This window comes from Zychaea mexicana, assembly GCF_025766255.1.
Source record: "Zychaea mexicana strain RSA 1403 chromosome Unknown BDB00scaffold_89, whole genome shotgun sequence".
Taxonomy (NCBI): domain Eukaryota; kingdom Fungi; phylum Mucoromycota; class Mucoromycetes; order Mucorales; family Lichtheimiaceae; genus Zychaea; species Zychaea mexicana.
This window is the reverse complement of record NW_026516752.1, coordinates 26,760-52,792: the sequence shown is the minus strand read 5'-3', so window position 1 is coordinate 52,792 and position 26,033 is coordinate 26,760. Positions and strand designations below refer to the sequence as shown.

The 26,033-nt window shown below is 40.8% G+C and overlaps 7 protein-coding genes across 7 annotated transcripts; 4 read left to right on the top strand and 3 right to left on the bottom strand.

Annotated features, from left to right (window-relative positions):
* Positions 1-532: 532 nt before the first annotated feature.
* On the bottom strand, positions 533-2,406 carry BDB00DRAFT_618522 (uncharacterized protein). The gene has a single exon (XM_053118041.1). It carries the CDS (start codon positions 2,226-2,228, stop codon positions 771-773), a length of 1,458 nt encoding a protein of 485 aa, XP_052975614.1. The 5' UTR covers positions 2,229-2,406; the 3' UTR covers positions 533-770.
* A 904-nt stretch (positions 2,407-3,310) lies between these two features.
* BDB00DRAFT_770733 (BRO1-like domain-containing protein) lies at positions 3,311-3,838 on the top strand (the record flags this gene model as incomplete). The annotated part of the gene is made up of 2 exons (XM_053119909.1): positions 3,311-3,552; positions 3,649-3,838. The coding sequence occupies 2 exons, from the start codon at positions 3,311-3,313 to the stop codon at positions 3,836-3,838; spliced, it is 432 nt and encodes a 143-aa protein (XP_052975613.1).
* A 394-nt stretch (positions 3,839-4,232) lies between these two features.
* BDB00DRAFT_884536 (ALIX V-shaped domain binding to HIV-domain-containing protein) lies at positions 4,233-6,264 on the top strand (the record flags this gene model as incomplete). Its single annotated transcript, XM_053128336.1, has 4 exons — positions 4,233-5,005; positions 5,106-5,350; positions 5,430-6,070; positions 6,166-6,264. 4 exons carry the CDS (start codon positions 4,233-4,235, stop codon positions 6,262-6,264), a joined length of 1,758 nt encoding a protein of 585 aa, XP_052975612.1.
* A 1,773-nt stretch (positions 6,265-8,037) lies between these two features.
* On the top strand, positions 8,038-10,134 carry BDB00DRAFT_876436 (uncharacterized protein; the record flags this gene model as incomplete). The annotated part of the gene is made up of 10 exons (XM_053127484.1): positions 8,038-8,058; positions 8,133-8,210; positions 8,305-8,620; positions 8,747-8,895; positions 8,992-9,022; positions 9,107-9,208; positions 9,295-9,305; positions 9,372-9,537; positions 9,688-9,804; positions 9,887-10,134. The coding sequence occupies 10 exons, from the start codon at positions 8,038-8,040 to the stop codon at positions 10,132-10,134; spliced, it is 1,239 nt and encodes a 412-aa protein (XP_052975611.1).
* Positions 10,135-13,547: 3,413 nt separating this feature from the next.
* On the bottom strand, positions 13,548-18,020 carry BDB00DRAFT_962437 (uncharacterized protein). Its single transcript, XM_053129738.1, has 9 exons — positions 17,740-18,020; positions 17,616-17,652; positions 17,334-17,540; positions 16,674-17,107; positions 15,714-16,553; positions 15,528-15,624; positions 15,404-15,440; positions 15,158-15,318; positions 13,548-15,021 (listed from the first exon to the last, which is right to left on the bottom strand). The coding sequence occupies exons 1-9, from the start codon at positions 17,882-17,884 to the stop codon at positions 13,854-13,856; spliced, it is 3,126 nt and encodes a 1,041-aa protein (XP_052975610.1). The 5' UTR covers positions 17,885-18,020; the 3' UTR covers positions 13,548-13,853.
* Positions 18,021-18,944: 924 nt separating this feature from the next.
* BDB00DRAFT_770829 (major facilitator superfamily domain-containing protein) lies at positions 18,945-21,854 on the top strand (the record flags this gene model as incomplete). The annotated part of the gene is made up of 8 exons (XM_053119917.1): positions 18,945-19,243; positions 19,363-19,446; positions 19,594-19,662; positions 19,878-20,109; positions 20,210-20,683; positions 20,758-21,049; positions 21,153-21,292; positions 21,660-21,854. The coding sequence occupies 8 exons, from the start codon at positions 18,945-18,947 to the stop codon at positions 21,852-21,854; spliced, it is 1,785 nt and encodes a 594-aa protein (XP_052975609.1).
* Positions 21,855-23,432: 1,578 nt separating this feature from the next.
* BDB00DRAFT_770804 (uncharacterized protein) lies at positions 23,433-23,708 on the bottom strand (the record flags this gene model as incomplete). Its single annotated transcript, XM_053119914.1, has 1 exon — positions 23,433-23,708. A coding segment is annotated over one exon (276 nt), but the record flags the coding sequence as incomplete, so codon positions are not given.
* Positions 23,709-26,033: the final 2,325 nt, after the last annotated feature.

Below are 26,033 nucleotides of genomic sequence, written 5' to 3'. Positions count from 1 at the left end.
GTGCAGTAAGTATATTCGCAAAAGAAACGAGTCGGGTCAATATTAGTGCGTACAAATGCTATAACGTTTTGTTTTGTTTTGCTTATTGAGTGTGACATGTATGTGAGTGCGAGAATGTGTGTGTACAGGATAGTAAATATACATTTTGAGAGAGGATTATTACATAGGATGTGTATATAAGTATAATATGAGGGAAAAAATATTAAAGTACATGAAGAAAAGAGGGTGGATTCGCTCAGAGTCGATAATGGAATGGGGAGGGGGTAATATTGTGTGATTGATGCTAGGTACATATCCGTATTGGAATGAGAATTGTAGAGAGGTGGCAGTATGTAAAACAACGTTGAACTTGCAGTTAAGCCATTAACTAGCCGTAAGTGGTGGCGCTAGCATAAACGAGTTGTATGCACAGATGAATAGGAATAGGGGAGGGGGCTGATACTATTTGCAAGGAAAAAGATATGTTGATGAGTCGTATACAGATGCTACTAACTACTGAAATAAGTGCAGGCCATTAGTATCCACCAAGTCATCTCCAAAGCATAACAGAAAACCCACGTACCATCCAATTAGCTCACATAAACTTTTTGGATTGCAAATTTAGTTGTTCTGCAAATGGCGCATTCTGACAGCTTTTCAGCGCATGCTTTACAATAAGCTGTATAAAAAATGTTCAAAAAGCATTAGCTTCACATCTTTTCCCCCATCCTTGCCCTGGAAATGCAAGCACATCCTCCTTACCCCACTCCGAGAAAACAAAAGAAAACTGTTCACTTACAGCAGTGATAGCAAGGCACCAAAGCAAACTCGATATTTTCCTGAAAGCAAACACGACACTTGAGATCCTTCATACTGAGCTTTTCTTCCTTTTCAGCCATCTCTTGTTTCAGCGACTCGTTCATTGCCAGTATATCATAGAGTATCATCTCCAACTTGATCCTGCGTCGTTGACTCTTTTCACGCAACATGGTCTCTTCCGCCAAAATCTCCTGCACCTGTTGCATTGAAGCCGTAATCTCCTCCTTGTCCGCCAACAGCTTTTCTGCTTTTTGAATCAGTTCCTGCGCATCGACCGCATGCTTCTCTTGTTTGTTAATAAGGTCGGACAACTCCTCCTCTTTGACCTGCTTCGCTGCCCGTTCTTTTTGATTCTCGGCCTCCAAGTCTCGGATCGTTTCTTCCATGCTTGCAATTTGTTGTCTCAGCTCCTCTAGCTTTTCCTCTGTCATTTGCTTCTCCTTGGCCCGCGCTATGTCCGTATTCTTCTTCTTGATGGCTTGGCGCATGTACACCGAGCCGGGTATAAGTAGTCCGTAGACGCCTCGAAGTGCCGTTGTTTCGCGTTGCTGAGGTGATCCGGGTAGTGAGGATGATGCCGATGTGCTTTCGTTATCGTTACCGCCACCGCCGGCTTTTACGCCGTTTAAAGCATCGAGCAATGATGTACCGCTGCGCAAATCATTCGGATCACCCTGTTCTTTGGTGGACGTATGCCACAAGGGCATCTTGGCACCTTGTAGTAACCGAACGAATTCGTCGCTCGCTCCAGTAGAACAGTCTTTACCTTCTTCAGCTTTGGCGCCGCTTCTTCCTGATGATGCCAGTGCGTATATTGGGTTGTCGATTTTGGAGGTTCGTGGGGTGTAGATGCTCGCGTCTTCGTCGTAATTGATGGGGAAAGTGCGTGCGGACGTGGTGCTGGGCGTTGAGGGTATGGATTCGCGTGAAGACGGAAGAAAGGGGGGCATGTCGGCTGAGAAATATGGTTTTGATTGTTGTTGTGATTGCTGTTGATGGTCGTGATCAGAAACGGATGTTGATGAATAGGAAGTAGAGGATAATAAAGGTGACCATGGAGGTGGAACAGGAGAAGAGGGTGATAATATCTGTTGATGATGTTGCCAGGAAGACGACGACGACGATGGTGGTGATGATGGTTGCGCCAATGAAGAATGAGAGTGAGGCAGCGTGTCCGGTATTCTGCAGCGTACTTGATCCGCCCAAGCGAAGAAACCACATCGAAGAGGCGCATCAATGTGATCATAATCTGAACAGACAAAGTAGGATCGATGGTTGTACTTGATGGAACGCAAATCCAATAGGACCGGCTTGTTGCAATAACATCTGGGTGGTGGATAAGGTAACCGTTTGGTATACGTGTTGTTCAGTCGCGTGACAATGGTAAATGTTAGATTGAACGCTGGACACAATAAAAGAGCCGGATCCATCTTATCGATCCTTCGTCCGTCGCGTAAAATCTCGCGATACGCATCCCAAATGTCCTTGTGAGCATGAAATGCGCAAACGGTAACGTTTTTGTTCTTGGTGCTACTACTACTGGTACCACCCAACGCGTGACACTCATAAATGACGCCATCGTGGGGCGTTGTCCGTTGGTGCGCCAGTTCATTGCAAAAACATAACGTTGGATCGGGCAGCGTAGGCTTGTAGCGCAACTGCGAATCATAATTGCTGCTGTTCGCTCGAGAGAATGATGTTGGCGATGTCACAGAAAGTTGGGCAGGCGGCGGCGGCAGCGGCGTAGTGGTAGTGCTGTTCGTCGCGGTGTGTGGGTAGTGACCACTATCGTTGTTGCAAAGGTAAATCCTGTAACTGTGATCTCTTCGCACATTTTCACTCAAGCTTCTCTTAGGCGTTGCGGGACAAGAATGCGAGAACGACGTTGACGTGCGTCGTGATAATGAGCGGGTATCACTACTTTGCACTGGCGCTTTGCTCTCTTCTTGGGCTGCAAAGTCTTGCCATGACAGTACTGAACCAAGGTCTTTTTGTGGTGACGTAGATCGCTGTTGTTGCCCTGATACTGGTTGTTGTTGTTGTTGCTGCTGCTGTACTAATGAATGTTGTGCCATTGACGGTGCTGGCTGCTTTGTGGGCTGTGTTGTTTGCTGTTCTGACTGCGCCAGTTGTTGCTGCTGCTGCTGTTGTAGTTGTCTGTTCTCTTGATTTCTTGTTCGAATTGTCCGAGTTCTGTGCTCTTCAAACTCCTTAGCTGCAAAATTTTGCCACTTGTTGACCGGATTGTCTGGCAAAGATGAATCAGACCTCGACGTGGCCTGTGTCGAAAGGCTCATTTCTCCGAGAGACGTGTAGTGTATAGTATGCCAGCGATCAGTTGAAACTGAAGAAAGTGTTGATAGTATAAAGAGGACTAAAGAAAGAAAATGACTTTTTTGAAAGAGCGCATGCCTTATATGCGCTGCTTGTATTAGGTTTTTTGCTCTCTCTCTCTTTCTTCCTCGCCTCCTGAGCAATCTTTCCTTTATTTAAGCTTCGGGAACTTCTTGGCATGAACTCTTCGCCAGTAGCATCGCCGCCCAGCGGCAAAAAGACTGCTGAAAGCAATATGCTCTCAAGCAGCACAAAACGTACCGAGCGATTGACGTGGACGCCCCATCTTCGAAAGTACATTTCGAACGGATACGCGGAACACCCGGACCTTTATACTGACGACTTTCGTGTTCTCGATGAATTGCGCAACGATTGCATTTACATGGAGGCCAGTGAAAAGGCCTTAAACCGCCTGATAAAGTAAGAAAGCTCACCTTTGTCTTTCTATCTTTTGTCTATCACAAAACAGCTTTGACAAGCCCACATGGATATAGCTCACTGATATTATAAAACCAGATATTATGCACAGCTTGTCTTCATAGGATCAAAATTTCCAATCGATGTACGTATTGCTCTTTGGATTGAACAACAACATCAGGCTTACAAAAGTGTACTCAAGTGTGTATGGGACGGGGTGGGAAAACCATTAGACAGGAGTGGAATTTCCGTGGTATCCAGTCTTTTCGAACGGAGGCAATGCTGGTAATGCTTATTTTCCTATGTTTCCCGGCATTGTTCGTCTCTAATTATAAGGCTTCTTGGCGTCTCGAACTTACACGTACACACAAATGTAGTACCACATCGTAACATGAACTATGAGAAAGCATGTATCCTATATTGCATTGGCGCCACATATACCCAGCTCGGAAATGCCGAGAACCGCTTGACGGCCGAAGGTGTCAAACGTGCATGTAATTACTTTCAGGTACGCACACTCATACAGTGTTATACCAGGCATGGACTAAAATGGCTGAAAGAGGTCGCCGAACTGCAAAGTGATTTACTTGTTGCTGAACATGTTGATACACCCATATCACTATATCATCGCATAGAACGCTGCTGGTTGCTTCAAACATCTACAAGATGTCGTGATACCCGAAATGCGGATACCGCCCACACCAGACATGTCGACAGCAGCACTACAAACATTAATTAACCTGATGCTCGCACAAGCGCAAGAATGTGTATGGCAACGTGCAGCCATGGATCAACTGCGCGACGGCACGATCGCACGCCTGGCGATCAAGATTGCCGAATTCTACGATGCAGCATACGAACTCGCCACCAACTCATCAACACAAAACGTATTCCCGAAACAGTGGCTCACACACATGCAAGTCAAGGCTTTGCACTTTAATGCCGCGTCGCAGTTTCGCAAGGCATGTGAATGTATATCACAAAACAAGTACGGAGAAGAAGTCGCGCGTCTGCAGATTGCCAGCAGCCTTGTGAAACGTGCGTTTGATCTCCTCAAGTCATTCTTTTCTGGATCCCCGTCTATCAGCAGCGCCGTCGTCAGTGATCTTCGCTCGCTCCAACAGATTATTCAGACCAATTTGGCACGTGCGGAAAAGGACAATGATGTGATTTATTTGGAGGCTGTGCCTTCACCGTCGGCTTTACCTGCGATCCAAAAATCAGAAATGGTCAAGCCTGTCGCACCACCAGAAATTTCGGATCCGGTGGCTCTTATGCTGTCAAATGAACGGAGGGCAGATGCTCCTCCGCATCCTGTCATTGGTTTGCCATTGTTTCAAAAGCTCGTGCCTTTCGCCGTGCATCAAGCAGCAAGCGTTTATGTCGATCGCAAGGAGCGGGTTATCAAGGAAGATATCATTGCCCGGTTAGAAGAGCTTTCTGCCGTGTATCATAGGTAACTTCGAAAATAATTGTGGAAAAATAAAGGGGAGAGAGAGATAAAAGGTATACCGCTATTAAAAAGCCGTGGAAATACTAACAGGTATCGCATTTAGTTCTGTACAGTCACTCAATTTATCAGCAACTTTAGCAGGATTCGAACAAACGGCTGGACTTCCAGGGCCATTGCGTAACCAAGCTGCTGAAGTACGGAATGAAGGCGGATCTCAAGTGCTTTATGAAATGTGGGATAAAGTTCAACAGGCATCGAGCAAGAACATGGGGATATTGGAGGACGCATTTAATGCATTAGACGAGGAGCAAGAAAATGATGAATCGTTAAGATCACAATATCGAGAACGTAAGGAAGATAGGAGTGTACACGTTGGATGCGTTTACGATGCAATACACATACTAACGTCTATTGAATGGCGGAACAGGATGGAATCGACCCGAATCTCATGCATTTACTGCACAGTTGGTTTCACAAGGCCAACAACATCGATCTACACTCATGTCGGCACAAAAGGCTGATCAAATTGTGTACGGCAAGCTAGAGACGTGGGCCAAGATAATTGACGTGCTTGCACTTCCCGAACAAGATCTGGAACAATCTGTTCCTGGCGCATACGACGGTGTAGAGGACGAGGCAGCAAGCGGCAAAGAAGCGATCGAACAACTACGAGAATTACTCGACGAAATGGACGACCACTTGATTGCACGACGACAGATCGTGGATCGTGCTCGAAGGATATCCAATGCAGACGACATTTCTCCAGTTTTGTTGAAAAAAGCTGCACAGATCACAGCCAAGTCACCTGTTGTCAAAATCGATCCAGCACAATTTGAGGAGTTATTTGTGGATGAATTGCGTAAATACGACGATACTTTGATGGAAATCGATCGGCAAGATGAACGGCAAAGTCAAGTCTTGCGAGAAATGGCCCGTGTTCATCAAGACTATTCCAAGGCTCGCGAAAATGGATCTGCTACGGCAAAGCGTGAACGTGCATTGCAGAATTTGAGTCAAGCGTATCTAAAGTTCAAAGAAATAATGACAAATTTGCAAGATGGTTTAAAGGTTGGAATATTAGAAAAAGAAAATGTGAAGATAGAAGCGGTCAATTGACATATCCTTACACTAACGGATTCATTATTACTTATTATGCTCTTTAGTTTTACACCGACCATGCTCGAGGATTAGCTGCTTTCCGAGAAAGCTGTCTCAAATATTGCTACCATCGAAATGCACAAGCGGACCAACTCGCAGAGTAAGTTGTCCATTTAGTAAAGATTAGCGGGAGCTACTACTATATGATGAAAGAGTCATATTGACCGTAAGACCATAGGCAATTGTCGTTAAGTTTCTCAAACATGTCTATCAGTGGTCAACATCCGAGTCACCGAGACTCACAACATCCGTCAGATCATGCTGACTGGGCACAATGGAATAGTAGATGATAACAATCACCAACAATGCATTATTCTTCGCTGTAAATTACTCCCTTTTTATTTTAAAATACATCTTAATTAATTAAGCATACAGAGAAACACGTCTCGCCTTTTGTAGTTTTGTAGGATTAAAAGACCACCATATGATACTGTAAAGTCAAAGCTGCTAAGCCTGCACATCAAATTTTGTCATGTACGGCTTCAAGGACATTCTGGATATTCAAGTAGTCGTCTTTGGAGCTAAGCAACGGTTCAGACAGCTATAAGGATCGAGTCAAAGAAATGGTAGATATTATAACTTCATGCATGGCTTGCAATTCATTCTTGACACCACACTTCCTTGCTACAGATCATCGTCTCTGACTATCTAACAACGTCATCCCCCGCGGATGAAGGATTCTTCCCGCTTCAATCCAATAGGAGTAACGGGCACAAGTATGAAAAAAAAAGAATTAGGTTTGTCTTGTTTTATTTTCTAGATGCTGACTTCAACTATAGCGTACCCCAACATTATTGTGTCCATAAAATTAAAACCACCCTCGTTTAAATATTATTCATGGCAATACACCACTTGATGTTCGTAACATGACAGCTAGACAAAGATGACTGTGTCTGGTTCTTGCCTGCTTGTATCAACGCCTAAATGTAGGCATATTAAAATCAGTAAATAATATCCAGAGTTGATATGGCTGGTTTCTGACACCTTTCCGTATCGTTCACCATTTGGTGGAAAGCCACATACAAAGCTATACTCTGCCTTTTTCGCTTTAAAGATATGTAGTATTATATAATGTGCACTAACTAAATCCCTTTGGGCAACAGTTTGTGCTACCGTGCAAATCATTCTTGCGAAAAAACAAGAAGCATTAAATACTCCAAAGGTAAAGGTGTACAGTATGCCCATTATTACATTTTTAAATGCAACCATGTATGCATATAAAAATGCGTTTTTCCTGTAGGACAAGCGTCGTATATCAGCGAGAGTCGTAGCGTCACCACGTCGAAAGTACAAATGCTTCTGTTGCATCTATTTTCCATTTGATGGCGATGTTTTTATATTAAAGTTTGGTAAAAGATTAGCCTTGGTGCTACTGATTACTAAACGAAATCGGCGATAAGATTTGTCCGTTTTTTCTTTTATCATTTTTGATAAGTATTGAAAGTGTTTACATGCTCGCTGTTGCTTATCTATTGCTTGTAGATATGTCCGGAGAATCGTCCGGAAACGCTCGTACACTTCTTTACTACTGATCTCTTCTCGTCCATTCAAGTTCAAAAAAGTAAAGTTGCCTGTCGCACACCTGTTTCGCCAGTACAGTAGCAAATCTCTTTGAACTGTTCTTTTATTTTCTGATCCCACGTTAGGAAAATATATGCCGTGCGAGTTTTCTATTTTTCATGGAGTCCCCCATCCTTTTTCAGGCCAAGAAGAAAAAAGATGTATTTGATTTACGTACATCCATTCTTATCTCCACCGAGTAGGTTTTTTTGCTGAGCATTTTTTGGGACAAGAGCACCGTTACTGTCGTGCGAAATGTATAAATAAAAGGCTGATTTGTTTCATGTCTATCTTCCATTTTGTGGATTGCAGACACAATGACTTCTGATACAAACAATGTAAGAATTTAGAAAAACGGACGGAAGAGTATGATGTCAGCAACTACTAATAAGATCATACCATATTCCTAAAGACCCTCACCGAAGCTCAAAGGGTGGTCTATGCTGAAATTGATCGCATTACTGCTGAACTACGGGAACTCAGTATTGATGTAAGTTACAGTTTTTATTTCTTCTTTCTCGCACACCATTACTGTATACGTACTGATCGATCTTGCTGTATTACATTTGATTTTTGTTTTTTAGTTGCACAAGAACCCTGAAGTTGGCATGAAAGAGCATCATGCTCATGAACTTCTCACGGACTATCTTGAGAAGAACGGTTTCACTGTAACGCGCCACGCGTTTGCTTTGGAAACATCGTTTATGGCTACGTATACTAAAGGATCTGGTTTACGCGTTGGCTTCTGCTCGGAGTATGATGCGCTTCCTGGACTAGGTCATGCCTGTGGACACAATCTTATTGCCATTACCGGCGTAGCGAACGCGATGGCTATGAAGGCCCTGTTGGAAAAGGGAATTGCGTCCGGAACGGTCGTACTTTTTGGCACTCCTAGTGAAGGTAAAATGCTTTAAATCTGCAAAGAAACTGCTTATCATAAACTACGATGACCGTTTTCACTTGACGCATCGTGCACAGTACTTCAAACAATAACATTGATTTTTCGTTTATTTACTTTATGTGTAGAGCCATTGGATGGTAAGATTTTGATGGCAAAAAAGAGAGCGTTCCAAGACCATGTTGATGTTTGCAGTATGCTCCATCCTGGACCTAGCAATATGACATACTGGGCTGCAACTGCTATTCAAGACGTTAAAGTCGAGTTTCGAGGAAAGGTATGTTTTGAGAAGGAGACGCGTAAAGATACGTTAAGCCGGAGGTATTTTTTGCTAATCATAAGGGATGCTGTTTCTTCTGGAATCGGCTATCAGCCAAGTCATGCTGGCGGTGCGCCCTGGAATGGTATGAGCCATAATAATTTTTTTGTTTACCACAGTGTGAGCAAAATCTGACATTGGTATTCAATCGATGGTTGGTACATGATAGGTGTAAACGCGCTGGACGCCATTTGCCAGGCTTGGGTTAGCATTGGTTTGCTTCGCCAGCAGCTGCTTGGAACTGACAGAATTCATGGAATTATTACTGATGGTAAGTGTCAGCCTCACGCTTCTATAATTATACAGCCTAACAACCATTGGTTCATTTGTCTCTCCTATTTCTATGGAATATTATAGGCGGTAAAGCGGTAAGTTAGTAGCAAGAAATGCGCATACCTCATCATCCGTTTCTAACGTTAAACATATATAAATAGCCAAATATCATCCCTGATCGAACGGCAGGATATTTCTATGTCCGTGCAGCGAATACAGACCGTGTTGAAGAGCTGATGGTAAAGGTCGAAAACTGTTTCAAGGCAGCAGCTTTGGCAACTGGTTGTGAAGTGAATATGAAATGGCGCGATGCTGGCATGTGCAAGAGTAAGTCACAAATGGATACTTTAATGTGTACTGTACAACGATAATGCTTCGTTAGCTTTAAGCATATATATCCTACTATTATTATAATTAACACTTTGATCTATCCAACAACATTCATAATAACCTACTTTACATCCTTCCACAATTTAGATATTATACAAAACTCAGTTATGGCAGAATTATATACCAAGTACTTCCAAAATCTCGGTGGCGCACCCATACCTCCTCGTCAAGCTCAGGAGGCGGCACAAATTGGTGGATCTACAGGTTGGTTTTGTATGATTTTGGACTTAATGAGTAAGCCTTCTGATGATGAGCATTTCTTTCTATCTTCGTGTGGAAATTCAAGATTTCGGCAACGTTTCCGTCTTGATGCCAGGAATTCATCCTCTCTTTGATGTGTACACGAATGAATACCCGCACACTCACGGGTTTGTCGAAGCTGCTGGTACCCCTAAAGCACATGAGGGTGCCATGATTGCTAGCAAGTCCCTTGCCATGGTTGGCGCCCATATGCTTCTTGAAAAGGGCTTCTATGAAAAGTCGCTCCAAGAATATCACACTACTGTTCCTGAAGAAAAGAGAACTCAAGAGTAGATGTCTATAAATTTTAACACGATAAACAAAGCTTCTTCACCATCTTTGAAAGTGTTTCGATTTTTATCTGGATCAAATATACATATATTCTTACTACATGTATGCTAGTTTACAGGGCGCTAGAGATATTGTAAGCTAGAGAGGCAATGCCCCGGCAAGCTTATCCGGTTATATTGTAATGTAAGCCTGCTGTTAAGAACCATTTAGATCTTTTTGTAGGTGACCGTGGGCCATTAAGAACCATTTAGACCAGATGATAATGCCACTATGAGGCTGAGTTCATCACTCCCCACAGAAGCTAGACACACATATACTTATTCCGCATATGCCTTCAGTATCGTACGTATGGTTTGGTCACGCAAATGTGTACATAGAGCAATGAAGAACTGCTTCACCAACAATAATGGCAGATCTCTTTTGAAAGAATTTCGCGGAACTTTTTCTGTTTTACATTTTCACGAGTGGAAGTATCTAACAAAAGTATCATTAAGATACCTTGCCATACTACATATACTTGAGCTTAGTTATACTCATTACATATGGCCAACAATAGCACAGCTCTTCATGTCATCTTGCAAAATCTTAATTTGGTACGATTAGCGAGAAGTACCTCGTGTAGGATGGACAAGTAACCCACATGAAGAAGTGCCTGCACTCATCTGCCAAAAAAAGAGAGAACAGTAATTTATTCAAGTACCAGCGACTTGGACAATAGAGCGGATAGGAGGCTATGGTGCTCTATCATCAATGACGCTAGAAGCGATGTTTTGTTCAAGAAAAAAACTACTACAAAAGAGTGTGCTATTAGGATGACTTGGAGTATGTCCTTGGGCAAACCCCATCAACCGCTGTAGTTGCTATTGCCCTATATCATCTCACTTGTCGGTACATAGTAGCAAGCAGCGCAAGAGCACTTTTCTTCGAATAACCCACGAACGCTCTCCACTATATATAAAAACTACGAATCAAATTTTTGGGGGAAGATAAATATTTTATTTCAGAAAGAAAAAGGAAAAACTGTCAAATGAGGAGGGGCATACATATAATATATCGGTACAAACATTGAAGGCATACATCCAAAAAAAAATAAGAAGGGGTTGTTTACAGCATGGTGCGCTTAATTCAGCTCAGGATTTTGTTTCAAAGGAATGGAAAGGGGTATCAAGAAGAGAGAGAGAGAGAGAGAGAAAGAGACCATTTACTAGTCAAAGAAAGAAAAAAGTCGAAAGCCGCTTCTTTCTTATCTAGCAACAGTAATTGGAATCTGCCTCTTCTTTCTTGCAGGGTTACAGAAGAAATGTCAGTAGAGGGGCTTTTTAAACCCGCCAGTTTTTCTCGGGTGGTGGTTTATGAGAATATATCATTGTGGGGGGAGAGGGGGGTGGGTGGTTGTGGGGCAAAAGGTTCGTGACCAAGAAAGAAAAGTAGAAGAGAGAAGATGCAACAGAAATAAGAGTAGAAAAGAAGTAAGAAAAGTACAGGAACAAAATAGGTAGGTAAAATAAAAGTACAGAACAATATACAAGTACAGAGGCAAATATGACAAAAGGACACTTGCCTTTCTTTTCTTCTTTTAATAGGCTTTAAGAAACAGTCGCAGCTGCCTACCTCATCGCTCAAACAGCTCTAGACAAAATAGTAAAGAGCCCTTTCGTCCAACGACTAGCGCTGGCGATTTCTTTTGCGTGTAGACTACAAGAAATAAAAAAGGTAAGAACTGGGACTTCTTTCAAATGACTGTTCGTCCTGCACTACTACACAAGCTCCCGTTTACTTACCTTCATTTGATATCTGGTTTCCGAGTTAATAAGAGAAAAATAAGGGAAGGAATGTTGCGTGCGTGTGGAGATCAAATGGGAACGGACGAACAGATGAGACGAGCTTTTAAAGAAACAAAAGAACCAAGATTACTACGATGAGACATTTCAGGTACCTTTCGAGAAAACGAAAAAAAATAAATAACAAATACGCCCAGTTATATAATATTGCAATGATTCACATACAAACCTTATACAAACACGCTCCAAACATCAGGTACAACGGAGGAAAAGAAGAAGAGAAACTACGATTTTGAAGACGGGCGACGTGTCAGAGATGCACACACTGGCATCACCACTAATAGCACGCGTTTTCGCGTTCAAGTCCGCCATGATGCTTCCTATTACAGTCCACACATCGTATCGTGCATGATGAGCATATATCTCTCTCCCACTTGATGAAAGGATACTCACTAGTAGTGTGCCTTGATTTCATTGTATAGGTACGATCTGACGATCACGACACAGTGTTGTTGTTGCCAGACAACCAAGGCAATGCCTAATGAAATGTAATAAATAAATAATTCGTTTTTTAGTTGCTATGGAAACTGCCATTTTTTGGTAACTTATAGATAGCTATCCTTACCAGCTCTTCTGAATTATAAGCGAATCGACAAGAGTGTGGCAAGCCAGAAAAACAGTCGCTATTTATGAGGAGGAAACACACTGCTGCTATCACTCGTCGTTCGGTCGTTCGCAGTCGCTCTGTTATGGTCACTGTCGTTCTTCTTCCGTATGCTGTACGTCGTCGCGTTCCCCCACCTTCTTTTGCGGATGAGCCGATCGCAATCGAATGCACACACAACGAATAAAAGGTTCGTGAAAGTATATACGGTTTTAAAAAATCAGCCAAGTAAGAGAAGAGGTAAAGGGGAGGAGGGGAAGGGATATATACGGGAGTATCACCACCGGGAGGGTTTTTTTTGTCGACAGCGTGCGAAATCCTTCTTCTTTTATATCTACTCTGAGCAAACCGCGTGGTTTTGTTACTACTGCTATCTATAACCGACTATCAGATAGAGATTAGAGCAATAACGAGAAAAGGCAAAGCTATAGAGAAAAGGGGTGGGGTTTCCATGTCGAATGTGTACATGAACACAAGAGTGCTAAACTTGGGATATATAAGTTGTTGTTGTTTATGCCACGTTTTTTTTTTCTATTATTCTTCGAATCAAACATTCCATTTTTCTTTTAGTGTTGAAATAGGTTTTTTTTCCTGACGATCGAACCTATGACTTTTCTTCTTTTAGTGCACTCGCCAATCATATCATCTGGCGCAAAAAAAAAGTAAAAAAGGGTCGATCTTTCTTCCATTCTATTAAAGATGGTGCGCCATCTTCATTTGCTTCTCTTTGGAAAATCTGTCTCCTCCCAGCCATCTTCGCCCCCCCCAGAAAGTGTTGCATAGCAACAGAGATTACACGTGACAATAAAAGGTGTTGCTAAGTAATAGATATGTTTCCAGTATTAGCTAACTTGTTTATGTTAAAATGCTTTTTTGTTTTTTCTTTCCTTTCTCTCTCCCCCAAGAAAACAACAACAAAAGGCCTATAATCGAATCTTCTTTTTAACAAGTATAGTAGTACCTTTTTCGTACAGCGCTCTCGATAGAAGAAGCTATCGTCATTATTATTTGAGAATTATGTATGAGTTACAACAAGATAGGATGTAGTACTAATAGTAATAGTTAGCTGGGACGCATATAATAACAAAAAAAAAGAGGGAGAGAGAGAACGTCTATCGACGTGTCTCAATATGATGCACGCCTGTCCTTTCGGGGTATATATGTTGTATAATAATGGCGCTGCAATTCCCGCCACAAATGTAACATCAATAAAGGAGTAGAGAAAGAGAGAGAGAGAGCGAGAGGGAGCTCGGAATTAAATCCGATCCTATTTGTTATTACCGATGAGATCTGCCGCCTGCCACAAACCGTTCTTCCAATTCAAACGTATCACCATCATCTCGATAGTGATGATACTGATGATTATGATGAGATGGTGGTGGTGCTATACCGGAACTTCCCAAAGCAGTGGCATACATCGTACTACTAGTATCTTCGAAATCATAATCTTCTTCCTCCTCTTGCTGCTGCTGCATGAGAGGACGCGTGGGAGCGTATTTGTCCGGAATGACGTTCTTCTTGCTGATGAAACGTTTGTTATTGCTGTTACTACTACTATTACTACGGGGTGTCGTTGTCGTAGTAGCCACAGACACGGGCATTGCAATCGCTGTTTCACGTAGCACATGGTCGTCTTGTTTAGTACTATTAGCTGTTACAATGGCTCGCTGTTGTTGCTGCTTCTGCTGGTTACTATTGTCGTCAGTGTTGTTAATAACATCAGCATCATCGTTGTCGTCAACTTCGTCGTCGTCGTCTTGATCAAACTTGTAAAGTCCTTTCACGCCTTCGGTCGATTCATCCTTTTCCAACTCCTGGTCAGTGACGCTTTGAAACTGCAGCTCTTGATGTTGCTTGAGTCGGATCGTAGCCATACGTCGTACCGTTTTACGTCGTGTCATTACTGCACTCGTATGAACCACTTCCTGTTGTTCTTGTTGATGATTGGATCCACAGCTGCTGCTGCTGGTGGTACTCCCATGCTGCTGTTGTGCTGCGCCGTACAATTTAGGCAACAAGTGACGAACGCGCTCATGAACCATAGGAATGGGTAGCTCGCTCAAAAACGATGGCTCACCAAATCGTAGTTGAATGTTATGTTTCAAGTTGAAATGACTATTATTACTATTACTTGTTTTTTGTCGTGATCGTCGCCGCTCAGAAATTCTCTTTTTCTCTTGTCGTTCAGTTGTGTTGCTGTTGTCGTCGTCGTCGCCATGCCGTTGGATATAATACACATGTGGATCGAATGTACGTCGACAATAAAATTTGAACAAAACAGTGAAAACTGGTAGCGGGATCATGGCATAGGCAGGGCCGGTCGCACCTTTAAAGTTCAGTACAAGGATCATAACCACTTGAAACAGGATCGAAGATACAAGTATTCTGTTGACCAGCACGCGCCATATCTGTCCTCCTGTATCGACATCAGTAGTGAATACATACCTAATAAATTTTTGATTTATTACTTACAACCAACATTACTACTACTCACTACGGTAGTATAGTCTGACACAGCATATTCATATGATACGACTAACCCCACCTTCTAATTCTCCTGACAAAATCTTTTTAAGCTTACATTAACAAGTATTTGAACACCATCGTTGCAAGTAAAAAATAAGCCAAGGTAAATGGTAACACAAGCGGGGCGATCACCGAGTATACCAAACCGATCGTGAAAAAGAAGATTAGAATGTTGTAAAATAGTGCATAATCAAATGGCGATGGGCGAGTAAATTCCTATATATACAGTGGTTGGAAAAACAGAAAAAATAAATATTTTGCCCTTCTATCATGACTTATAGGTGCCATATCTATCGTTTACCTGGAGCTGACGAGGACTAGGATTCATAAACAGTTTTCTATTTTGTGGCAGAGTAAATTACGTTAGCACCAACTATGGTTGAAGCTCTATACTTCTTTACAAGTTTTTCCTTATAAAAACGAACCTCAACGTAATTGTAATTAACGCAAATACTTGTGCAAGATCCATGATCACACCAAGGCCTTTCAGGGAAACATAATTAACCCAATAAGTAGAGACATCTACAATGAAAAGAAAAGTTATCATTTTTAAGCAAGTTTATCTTTACTATAGCACGCTTCTTCTATCGCAATCCATAATATTACTTTACCACTTATATTCTTAGCCACTTGGGTCAGATTTTTGGCCATTGTGGTAAAAAACATCGCAGGAGTGAGCTGCTTGGTACCCTGGACCGCACTATGGATCTGAGCATACATGGCCAACAACGTGGAAGCAATAGTAAATACAAGGAGATGGTTGACAATGAAAAATATATACAATTTCGAAAGCACTTGACGATCCACGCTCGTTTGCGTCAAGTAACCTTGTTGCTGAGACAACAACCGCAAAATCTTGGGGAGAATGAAAAAGAACAAGGCCATGATGATGGGAGAAAACCATGCTGCGAGTAACGAGACAAACGTAGAATGTTCCTTGACATATTGGTTGCCGTCGGGGAAGATCCGAGCAATATCTTTAACGTTGGTCGATGCCGACAATAAGCTGGACGGGATGAAGAACAAGAATACAAAGCCGTAAAAGATGACGCCGCCGACTAGGCGTTTGCTACGACGTAGGTGAGGGTTCTTGGATAGATTGTTCCAGAGAATGTCTCTAGGCTGTGGCGCAAGCAGGATACGTGGATTATGGTGTGGGGTTACTACTGAAGCACCAGAAGTTATGATGGATTTTAGTGTGAATGCAGTCATTGCTTGAGCCGCCATATGGGCATGGAAAGGTTGTTCGAAAGATATCCATCCGTAGCTGGTCGGTTTGTTCGACGACATGTTGCTTCGAAGTATATTAATCTCTTTACTCAGTGTTTGGATGCGTTCGGTGTAGTATGCAATGGCATCTACTTTACGACCGCCACAACAACCAAAGAAACGGCCGTTGATGCGGATCATAGGGCGTTTTTCTGAATCGTACTTTTCGTCGTCGTTGTGCTCTAATGAGACAATGATGGTTTTTTTAGTCTATACAAAGCCCACTTCCCCTGCATATGCTGCACCTTTCGAAAAAGGGGGGAAAAAGAAAAATAGCAGCAGCTGTTGACTTGATAAAATACCTTTGAGATGTTTCGACAATGTATTTTCCAGGTTACGAACAGCCGATTCATGCTCGTCAACAAACTTGGCCAACTGATCGTTTCTTCGACCAATCCGAACTTCTTGTGGTGGGAATTTGAGCTGAGCGATACTACGTTTAACCCAAACACTCAATGCCTCATCGGACTGCAATGCAGTGGGCACGTCATATACAAGCAGGGTTCTGCTATGCACAGACCGTTCATACTCGTCGCTGTCAAAGTAGTCGCGTCTGAGTTTTACGTATTCACGGTAGTTGTACAACAGACCTTGACAGATGAAAAATGAAACGAGCCACGAGCCGACAGAATGGGCCCAGTACCAGCCCAGGTTGCCGTCCGAATGGAATTTGCCGTCGTAATAGTTGATGGTTGAAATGGATAAGAAATCAACGCCGGTTGAAGGAGGCCATTCTCTAAACAATGTTATTTCGTGCCACGCCGTCAATAAATAGTAACAATAAGAATTTACGAAAAGGAGAACAGTTATTATGCGGGGAGAGGAGAGGTAGGTAAAGGAACAAGATCATCGCTCTTTAATCTTAATGTTTACTACCGAAAACCATTGTGCAAAAAAAATGAAAACAATGGGAGTGGTGTTGATGGTGTCCTTCCTTCTCCCCAGAATGACAGAAGACTTACCCCGTATACGAAGTGGCAACAATGTTTATGACCATGATACATAAGCCGAGAGCAGTCATCTTGTACAGCATTTTTCGCAACATGCGCATAAACCGGATAAACATGACAGCATCGTATCCGATCATTGTGATTAGGGTGGTTTCGTCGGTATGCATCACAGGTCTGAACCAAGAAAAGATTCCATTCGGTATAGCAGGTGGCTGCGCACTAAATAAACACAATTCCATAATTAGCTTTTATCGTTTTTAGCCTCTTGTCTGTTATGAAAGGTTCCTCATTTACGTTTTTTTGGCATATTTGTATCGTGGCGCGTAAACAACTAAATAATTAATTTAAACGTTTAGCTCCACGGTCTAATTGCTTTCATGTTTGTCAATAGTAGATAAAGAAGAAATAGATACTTTACGAGAATGATTGGGACGTAAAATACTAAAGAGCATGAATATGCCAAATGCAATACCGAAATTGATGGCCAAAGTGGTCGCCATACCCTTGAGGGACATTTTACTGTCCTCTGAGAGATACTTGTCCAACTCGCTCAACGTATCCATGTTCGCTCTTTATATTGTCTGTTTTTTTTTCTCTTCTCTATCGTTGGCGTCGTCGTAGTATTTCCATGAAAGAAAGGTTTAAAAAAAAAGAAAAAAAAAGAATTTTCCAGAGAAATAGCTAAAAAGTGGGGAGAAGAAGAAAGAGGACAAGAAAAAAGGGGGTAGTGTGTGTTGGTCGTGTTGATGATGGTGTTGATGTGAAAAGAGCCGAATGAATTTAGGGCACGAAAAGGAAAAAATGGAGCACGCAAGGTCGCTCTCTTTAGTGCATTGTGTAACCCAGCTCAAATGCAATATGAAAAAAGACAGCAGCAGCTTTCCAGGATCGATGTGATATGTTTTGGCAGTTTTATTTGGTACTTGCGGATCCTTGGGTCATGACGCTCTTAGATCCGTCAATATGCAAACAAAGTAAAATGAAGTACAAATGTGTATTTTTATTTCTGATCCACTATCAAATCAAATTAAATTAATATGTTGAATCGGGGAAGTGTCAAAATATTCGCTCAGTTGTTACGAAAGAGAAAAACATTCAACAAATCGAATTTCCTATTCAGGCACTTATTTGTCCACCGAGTTTCGGTACCTTAAAGCGAAGATAAAAATTCTGTGTAACATTTCGGGTTGCTGGAAGCAAATGCGAAATCAAATCCGCACATGCAGTGACAAAAACATCATCCATCCGCATGCTGTGCCTTAGTACCTACCTGCATACCTATAGTATCATCTGTTGATACGATATGCCTACTTTGCTACTACGCAACACTAAAATTGTTGTTTATGGCAACAAATTTCACTCCGGAGCATATATTTAACCGTATCTAAGGTTTTCAGGTGCGAGGGTGGGAGAAAGAAAAGATAAGCTTCAAAATTTACATGTACATGCATCGAGAAAGTGACTGCACATTTCTATATTGTCAGATTATGTATTTTAAGGCACTAGTAGCACTAGTCTTTTCTTCCTCTTTCTTCGTTCTCATATTATTTTTGGGCTTGCCGGCTGTCGTTCGTTTATTTTGGTTATCGGTAGCAGCAGCAGTAGTAGTAGTAGTGCTTACTCATGGATCAAAATAAGAACAACGAGGAAACCACTCCTCTCTTGCACAACAACAGCAATCTTTCACCTCATAATTATAAATCCTCTTCAACTGCCACTGGCTCATCAACTGACGACAATGACGACCGCATTACCATTTTAACATCCAACCCACCGTCGGTTGCTGGTAGCAAACACAGCCGTCGCAGTAGTAGCAGCAGCAGCAGCAGCGGCAGCAGCAACGAGGATACGTCCGCTTCCCCGGAGGACGATATTGTGGCAAAAAGATTAAACGGTGCATCCATCGTCACGGTGCTTGCTTCGTAATTATTGCATTACACATGACTTCTTGCTATTATCATGGTACTATCGGGCTCCTACTAATCTTTTCCATGTACTTTCCTCGCCTGGTCATTCGGAAATAATGTATGGGACTCATTAGACTTTACGTCGCCGTATCTTTGGCTTCATTGGACGCATCCATCGTTGCAACCGTTTATGCTCAAATTGGTACTGAGTTTAAAAGGTAAAATAGGGTCAAAAAGAAGGGCTGCATATAAGCAGCGGCAAATAGTACTAGTGGCGTTTTTTAAATGATGTGCATTTGGTTATGAGGATATTGGTCTGTGGAGTATAGCGATATGATTATTAATCCAGCCAAAATCAATGATAGATCGAACGAGATTATTTGGGTAGCCACGTCGTATATGCTCAGTTTTACTGCATTGCAACCTCTTTGTAAGTCTCTTTCTTCATGTTCCTGTGTGCTTGTGTTTGTGTTTATGTTCCACAGAGCCTATCAATTTTGTGCAGCGCACTGACTTTTAAAACCCTAATTTTCTTTTCAGATGGAAGGTAAAGTTTACCGATGCTCGGATTAGAAAAAGAAGATAAGTATTCTCAAAGAGGCCCCAACTAAAAATTACTCGCCTTTCTTTTTTTTGTGAACATGTAAAGAATCTCCGATGTGTTCGGACGAAAGTCAGCCTTGTTGTTTGCTACGATTGTATTCTTTATTGGATCCTTACTATGTGGTGCTGCACCGAATATGTGGTCCTTGGTCGCCGCCCGTGCTGTTGCTGGTTTGGGTGGCGGTGGAATTAATACCCTTACCACTGTCATCGTAAGCGACTTGGTCCCATTGCGTCAACGTGGTACTTATCAAGGTTATGGTAACATGGCATATGGTGTAAGTATAATAAGGAAGGGAATGATATTAGGGTGTTGAATGCTGTGTGCTGATACACTTATCCAATTTCATCCGTGAGTAACATGCTACTTTATATTAGTTGGGATCTGTTATTGGAGGACCGTTAGGTGGTTTCATTACGGATAGTGTTGGCTGGAGATACTGTTTCTACATCAACCTGCCGATTCTCTTAATCACTATCTATACTGCATCCTGTATCTTGACCAACTACAACTTGAACGAACGCAAGGACAACTCCACGACATTTGAACGTCTCAAACAGATTGATTACTTGGGCGCCATTTCAATCGTTTCTGCTGTCGTTGCATTCTTATTGGCCACATCGATGGGTGGTAACCTGCGTTCTTGGACGGATCCTTTGGTGATCGGATGTCTTTGTGCATCGGTTGTATTGGCTGTCGTCTTTTGTGTGATCGAGGCCAATGTGGCTCGTAACCCGTTGATGCCATGGCACATTGTTACCTCCCAAACTCCCCTTGCCTGTTCCTTGACTAACTTTTGGGTGCTCATGTGCACCACTGCTACCATATATATCACTCCCTTGTATTTTCAGGTAAGAAGCCATATCGATGCCTTGACCTTTTCGGGATGTAATCTCATACTCAGAATGTGTTTGTTCTTGTATAGGGCTTATTGGGTGAAACTCCCACAGCATCCGGCATCTACTTTTTACCAAAGATTGCAAGTGTCTCGATTGGATCTGTCTTGTCTGGTATATACATGTCGCGTACGGGCGAGTACAAGAATATTACCGTTTCATTTACGTTCATACTCTTGCTTGCCATGATGGGTTATTCGACGTGGACAAGAGAAACACCCATGTACATTATTATGCCATGCTTGCTGATGGACGGTTTCAGTATGGGTGTTATTATTACGACCACTTTGATCGCAATGTTGTCATGTGTGGGAGCGGCAGGTAAAACTATCTCTCTCTCTTTTGCTATGTGATTATGTTCTTGTGATGTATACGATCCGCTGACATTTTGTATTTTCGATGGCTTTGAATTTAAACAATACAGAGATGGCCACTATCACGAGTATGTCATATCTTTTCCGTTCTGCTGGAGGCGTTATTGGTATTTCTGCTACTACGGCCATCTTCCAAGCTGTGGTCAAGACTAGCTTGTCCGAACAGATCACTGGTCCTGATGCACAAAAGGTATAGTAATCTTTATGAAATCACTGCTTATCACCACCACCATCACGCGTGGACATTTATGACATCGTTTTTGAGAATAATACGGGCGAAGAGGAATGCATGAGAGGGAAAAGCAGGAGAGGGGGAAGGAGAGTGCTATGAAGAAAAGGGACAGGGCTTATGACAACGTAGAAGGAGTAAATGTCACATATACCAAGGAAAAGGGGCTAATGGATGAAGTCAAGGGATAGATAGAAGAGAGTAGCAGAGAAACAAAAATAGAATTTGGAAGGAAAAGAAAAGAGTATGGATTCGATCGGGTTTCAAGGAATTAATATAGTCATTGGTAAACGAAAAGAGTCGAACTAACGAATTGCTCTTATGATAGTATATCGACATTGCTCGACAGTCAATGACCGAAATCCGAGAACTGCTGCCAGACGATGTTTTGGAAGCTGTTCTTGATATTTACGAAGTTGCAATTCGCTATGCATTCCTATCAACCGTGGTGATGGCAACGCTAGCTTTGATTTGTACCTTCTTTATCCAACGTCACGAACTTCAAACCACTGTTCGAAAGTAGTATGTAGTTAAAAAAGAAAACGATCATCACGATGGATTAAGGAATGGATATATTGTACATGTCCGCTCTTTAATAATTTTTAGTATTGCTACTTATATTTCCCTGTTGTCATATCATTATATATCACCCAAAAAAATAACACGAATAGAATCCAATCATACCTTTTGCTCTTCCTTTATACTCTTGAAGTAGCAACGACGAGATGAAAAAATTCATTTGATGTATAAAGTCTCTATCACAAAGAAGTGGTAGTCCAAGATCCATCATGTCAGATATTCACCATGACTGCTACACAACAAAGTATAGGACAAAGATCATATCAACAAGCTCTATTGTGAACATGTCAAGTCAGATCGGTTGTCGAGAGAAAAAGCATGTACCAGTTTTTTCTGTAGTCCTTGTCCCAAACCCATATCCCCCATCAATGAATAAACTTACGCACATGAATACTTGATCAATAAAACGTCGATAATTATGTTTCACTGGGATCTCTTGAATGTTATACTACCATGCTTGGCAATATGCTACCCGGTACCACGCTAGTAGAAAGCCTCTCTCGTGGTAAATATCGTTGCTGACACTACAGCTTTGGATTCGATGCTGATAGTACTGTAGTATATGTATGTCGACCAGTTCAGTTTACCTTACATCGTTACATCGATCCAACTGTGTTTTTGTTCAAGGTTTCCATGTCGTCATTTTCTATGTTACTGTCACGCTCGTTTAGGGGTCGCAATCTGACCCGCAGGTCAAAACCGACCCGCGGGTTGAGGACGGGTCAACGGGTCGGGTTGATGCTTTTCTGACCCGCGGGTCAACCCGTCTAACCCTTGACCCGACCCGTTGACCCGTTGTGACCCGTGTATACATATGATATCTATGAGGTACTCGTATTCAAGTAGTCAATCTTCTTGTTGGGAAGCATCAATATATTAAAAGATGTAGTTGTCAATATGTCTGCTATAGAACTGTAACATAAAACGTACTTATATTCTTTTTCATTGTGGGATCATATTTTATATTCAAAAGTGTAAGATAAGTAAGCTATAAGCAATATATGTAATAGTAGTAAAGAAGTAGCAAAGTAAAGAAGTAGCAATAGTACAATGAGAATAGACAATAGAGAGTGGCAGTGAGAGACGAGATTTGACAAGAGACGTAGAAGGAATTAAGAAAAGAAAAATGAACGAAGAAGGAAGAAATGAAAAGAAAAGGGAAAAGGGAAAAGGATTAGGGGCATTTAAAGGAAGTCGATTTTTAACCACACTTTAACCATTATGCTTTCTTTAATGCATGTGAGCGCAAACGATTTCTTTTGTTATGGCACAAACCCCTTTACCTTTAAGAATAATCACACAAAACGTAGATATTGCTAGCACTGCTAGGAATTTGCGTGCCATCATCTTAGAGAGCTGTGTATTCATGTAGTTTTGCACTTCCAGTGCTCAAGCTCAGGTTGATTGACACCTCCTTTGTCACCAAATCAAAATCAGTAGTGACCCGTCAACCCAAGTTTTGACCCGTCGGGTTGAACGGGTCGGGTTGGGTCAGTGCTTTCTTGACCCATAGGTCAACAGGTCAGACCCTTGACCCGACCCGACCCTTCCAATTGCGACCCCTACGCTCGCTTATAGGTTGATTCGACTTGCAAGAAAGAGAAACAAAGACCTTATCAACTAATGACCGCTCTTGAAGACGACCAACCATGTGCTGCATCAGCCGCAGCCGGTCTCGTGTTGCTTTATTGCCAGGAGACTTTCGGCAGTACCCCACTATTTCATATTTTTCGTGCTCCATAAGTCTAATCGAACTTTGGTAGTGCTGCAACGCCGTGGTGATCTTTTCAACGATTGTTTCTGATATACAATATTAGTTTAGATCCACTTTCTGCTAAAAAAAACATAGCTTACCCATAAAGCTTTCTTTTAAAACATATAGCGGTCGAACGCATGCGTCACTAGATCTTTTACGCTTTCAGTTGACTTTGATGAGATGGATTTTTTCGGTAGAGCACCATTTGCCAAACCCTACCGTGTTTTTGTCATCGAACATGACTGTGTGTCGACAGGCCACTTCTAAGATCATATCGTTTGAGTATTCGCGATACTCATATACTACATCGGCGTCTGGTTGATAAATAAAATACTCAGTATAGTTGATAAAATTATAATAATTTTATCCTCCAAGAATAATTAAAAAAATTTCTTTCTTCTTTTTTTCCTTCTGGTTATATATATTTAGAAAGATTCTAATCTTTAAAATATATATAAATAAAAAGTAAAATGTATCATTTTACTGTTTATTGAAGAAATGGGGTTCCATTACTATTTCTTCTAGGGTCAAAGACCCATTTGGTAATATATAATATTATAATAAATAAACATCAGCTCGCTACCGCAAGCTTTTAACACCTTTAGGTGTGATGTTTATTATATTTAATATTATATTATGATACATCAAGAATTATTTTTTTTTAATTATATTTATTATTATAATACAAGGAAGGCATAATACAAAGGATTTGTATTACCTTCCTGACAAAAAGAAAAAATGACATACTCGGGGCATATTATAATTGAAATATCAATTATAAATATAATAGCCCCGTTTATTAATTTTGATAACTGATTTATTTAAGTTGTGAGTTTGGTAATTATTTTCCAAAGATTTATTTCACCTGCATTACAAATAAAAAGTTTTTTTATTTTGTTTTTTTAATTTTTATTAATATCATTTTTATTCCTTTCTATTATTTTTATTGTATTTTTGTTTTTTTTGTTTTTTTTTCTTGGGATATGATTAGGATTATGTTTTGTGCATACAAATTTCTTTTTATCACCATTTTCGGTTATTTTTTTGTGACACATATATCCTTGTTTTTTTCCTCTTTTATGTATATATGTGCATATATTACTACTACTATTTTCATACCAAAAGTAATTATTATTAACTTTTTCCATGTTTTCTTTTATAATTTTATCAAATAATTTCTTTTTATTTTTGGGGTCAGATAATATTTCATTTTCAAAATATTTTTTTTATACCTCATACATAATATTTTCAAAAGATTATATTAAAGATGACTTATATATAAGAATATCTTTATTGAAGAGAACCATTTTTCAAAAAACTTCCAAATTTATATTTTTTTAAAAATCTTCTGAAGTTTATCTTTTTTATAAAATAAAAAATACGATTTTTATTTTATTTTTAAGTTGATATAAATTTTTTTAATTATTACTTTTTTCATAATTTTTAATATAACAACCAGTCTCCATCGTTGTAGGGATTGTACGACAGAAATACTTCGTTCAAGGAGTAGACGACCTATGGGGTTGAGCTTATATCAAACGGTTCATTAGTAAGTTGTAATACTGTAGATAAAGTATCATTGAAAGGTTCTATTATTTACTCAGTCTTCTGATTTTTTCGGTCACACTTGCTTGCTCATCGTTGAAAGTTTGCTCTTCTAGTGGTTGCGGTGGTTTTGTAGGGCTTGACAAATATCGGTGGTATATGAACGGATTACTGTGGATGTTGGGGATGTAAAGCAGGAACGGCTCGGTAGGATCTTTCATGAAGCAAATGTCGACATCGCCGAAGCCGTCTATCTTGTCCAAAAGCTTCTTTTCGTTCTCCAGGTTATATTCTTACTGAAAGAACATGCAGGCTGCTTGGCCTCTAGTCACGTTCATACTGTAACCTTGCAACAAGCTTAGAAAAAACCTTGGAAACAGCCTTGGAACAACCTTGGATAAACCGTGAAACAACCTTGATGTCCTACTATTAGTTGTATAACCAATTATAACCTACTAGCACTGTAATATAGATAATAAAATTGCTATGATCGGTATAACTATCAGTAGCCGAATTAATTATTGATTTACAATAAATTGAATTTTTTTATTTATATTGGTAGCCTCCCACGAGAAAAAAAAAGAGCGATTGTTTAAAGCATATAACAACAAATAAAAATGAACACAACACAACACACTGAACAACTTGATATTGAAATTAAAAACTTAACTGATAATAAATGGACTTTTCTTAATAAATCTTATCCTGAAATGCAACATAGATTTAATCATAGAACAGCTATTGAAGATATGAAGAATAATACAATAAATGATATAAAGGATGTATTACTTAATAGATTTGGATTTATACCTATATTTTATT

Excerpts from the sequence above, each read along its gene's own strand:
- BDB00DRAFT_618522 (XM_053118041.1), bottom strand. The coding sequence starts at position 2,228 with ATGGATCCGGCTCTTTTATTGTGTCCAGCGTTCAATCTAACATTTACC.
- BDB00DRAFT_962437 (XM_053129738.1), bottom strand. The coding sequence starts at position 17,884 with ATGGATACGTTGAGCGAGTTGGACAAGTATCTCTCAGAGGACAGTAAA. Across the intron at positions 17,541-17,615 it reads TACAAATATGCCAAAAAAAC|TGCGCAGCCACCTGCTATAC; the intron begins GTAAATGAGGAA and ends GTGTTTATTTAG. Across the intron at positions 17,108-17,333 it reads GTTGCCACTTCGTATACGGG|AGAATGGCCTCCTTCAACCG; the intron begins GTAAGTCTTCTG and ends AACATTGTTTAG.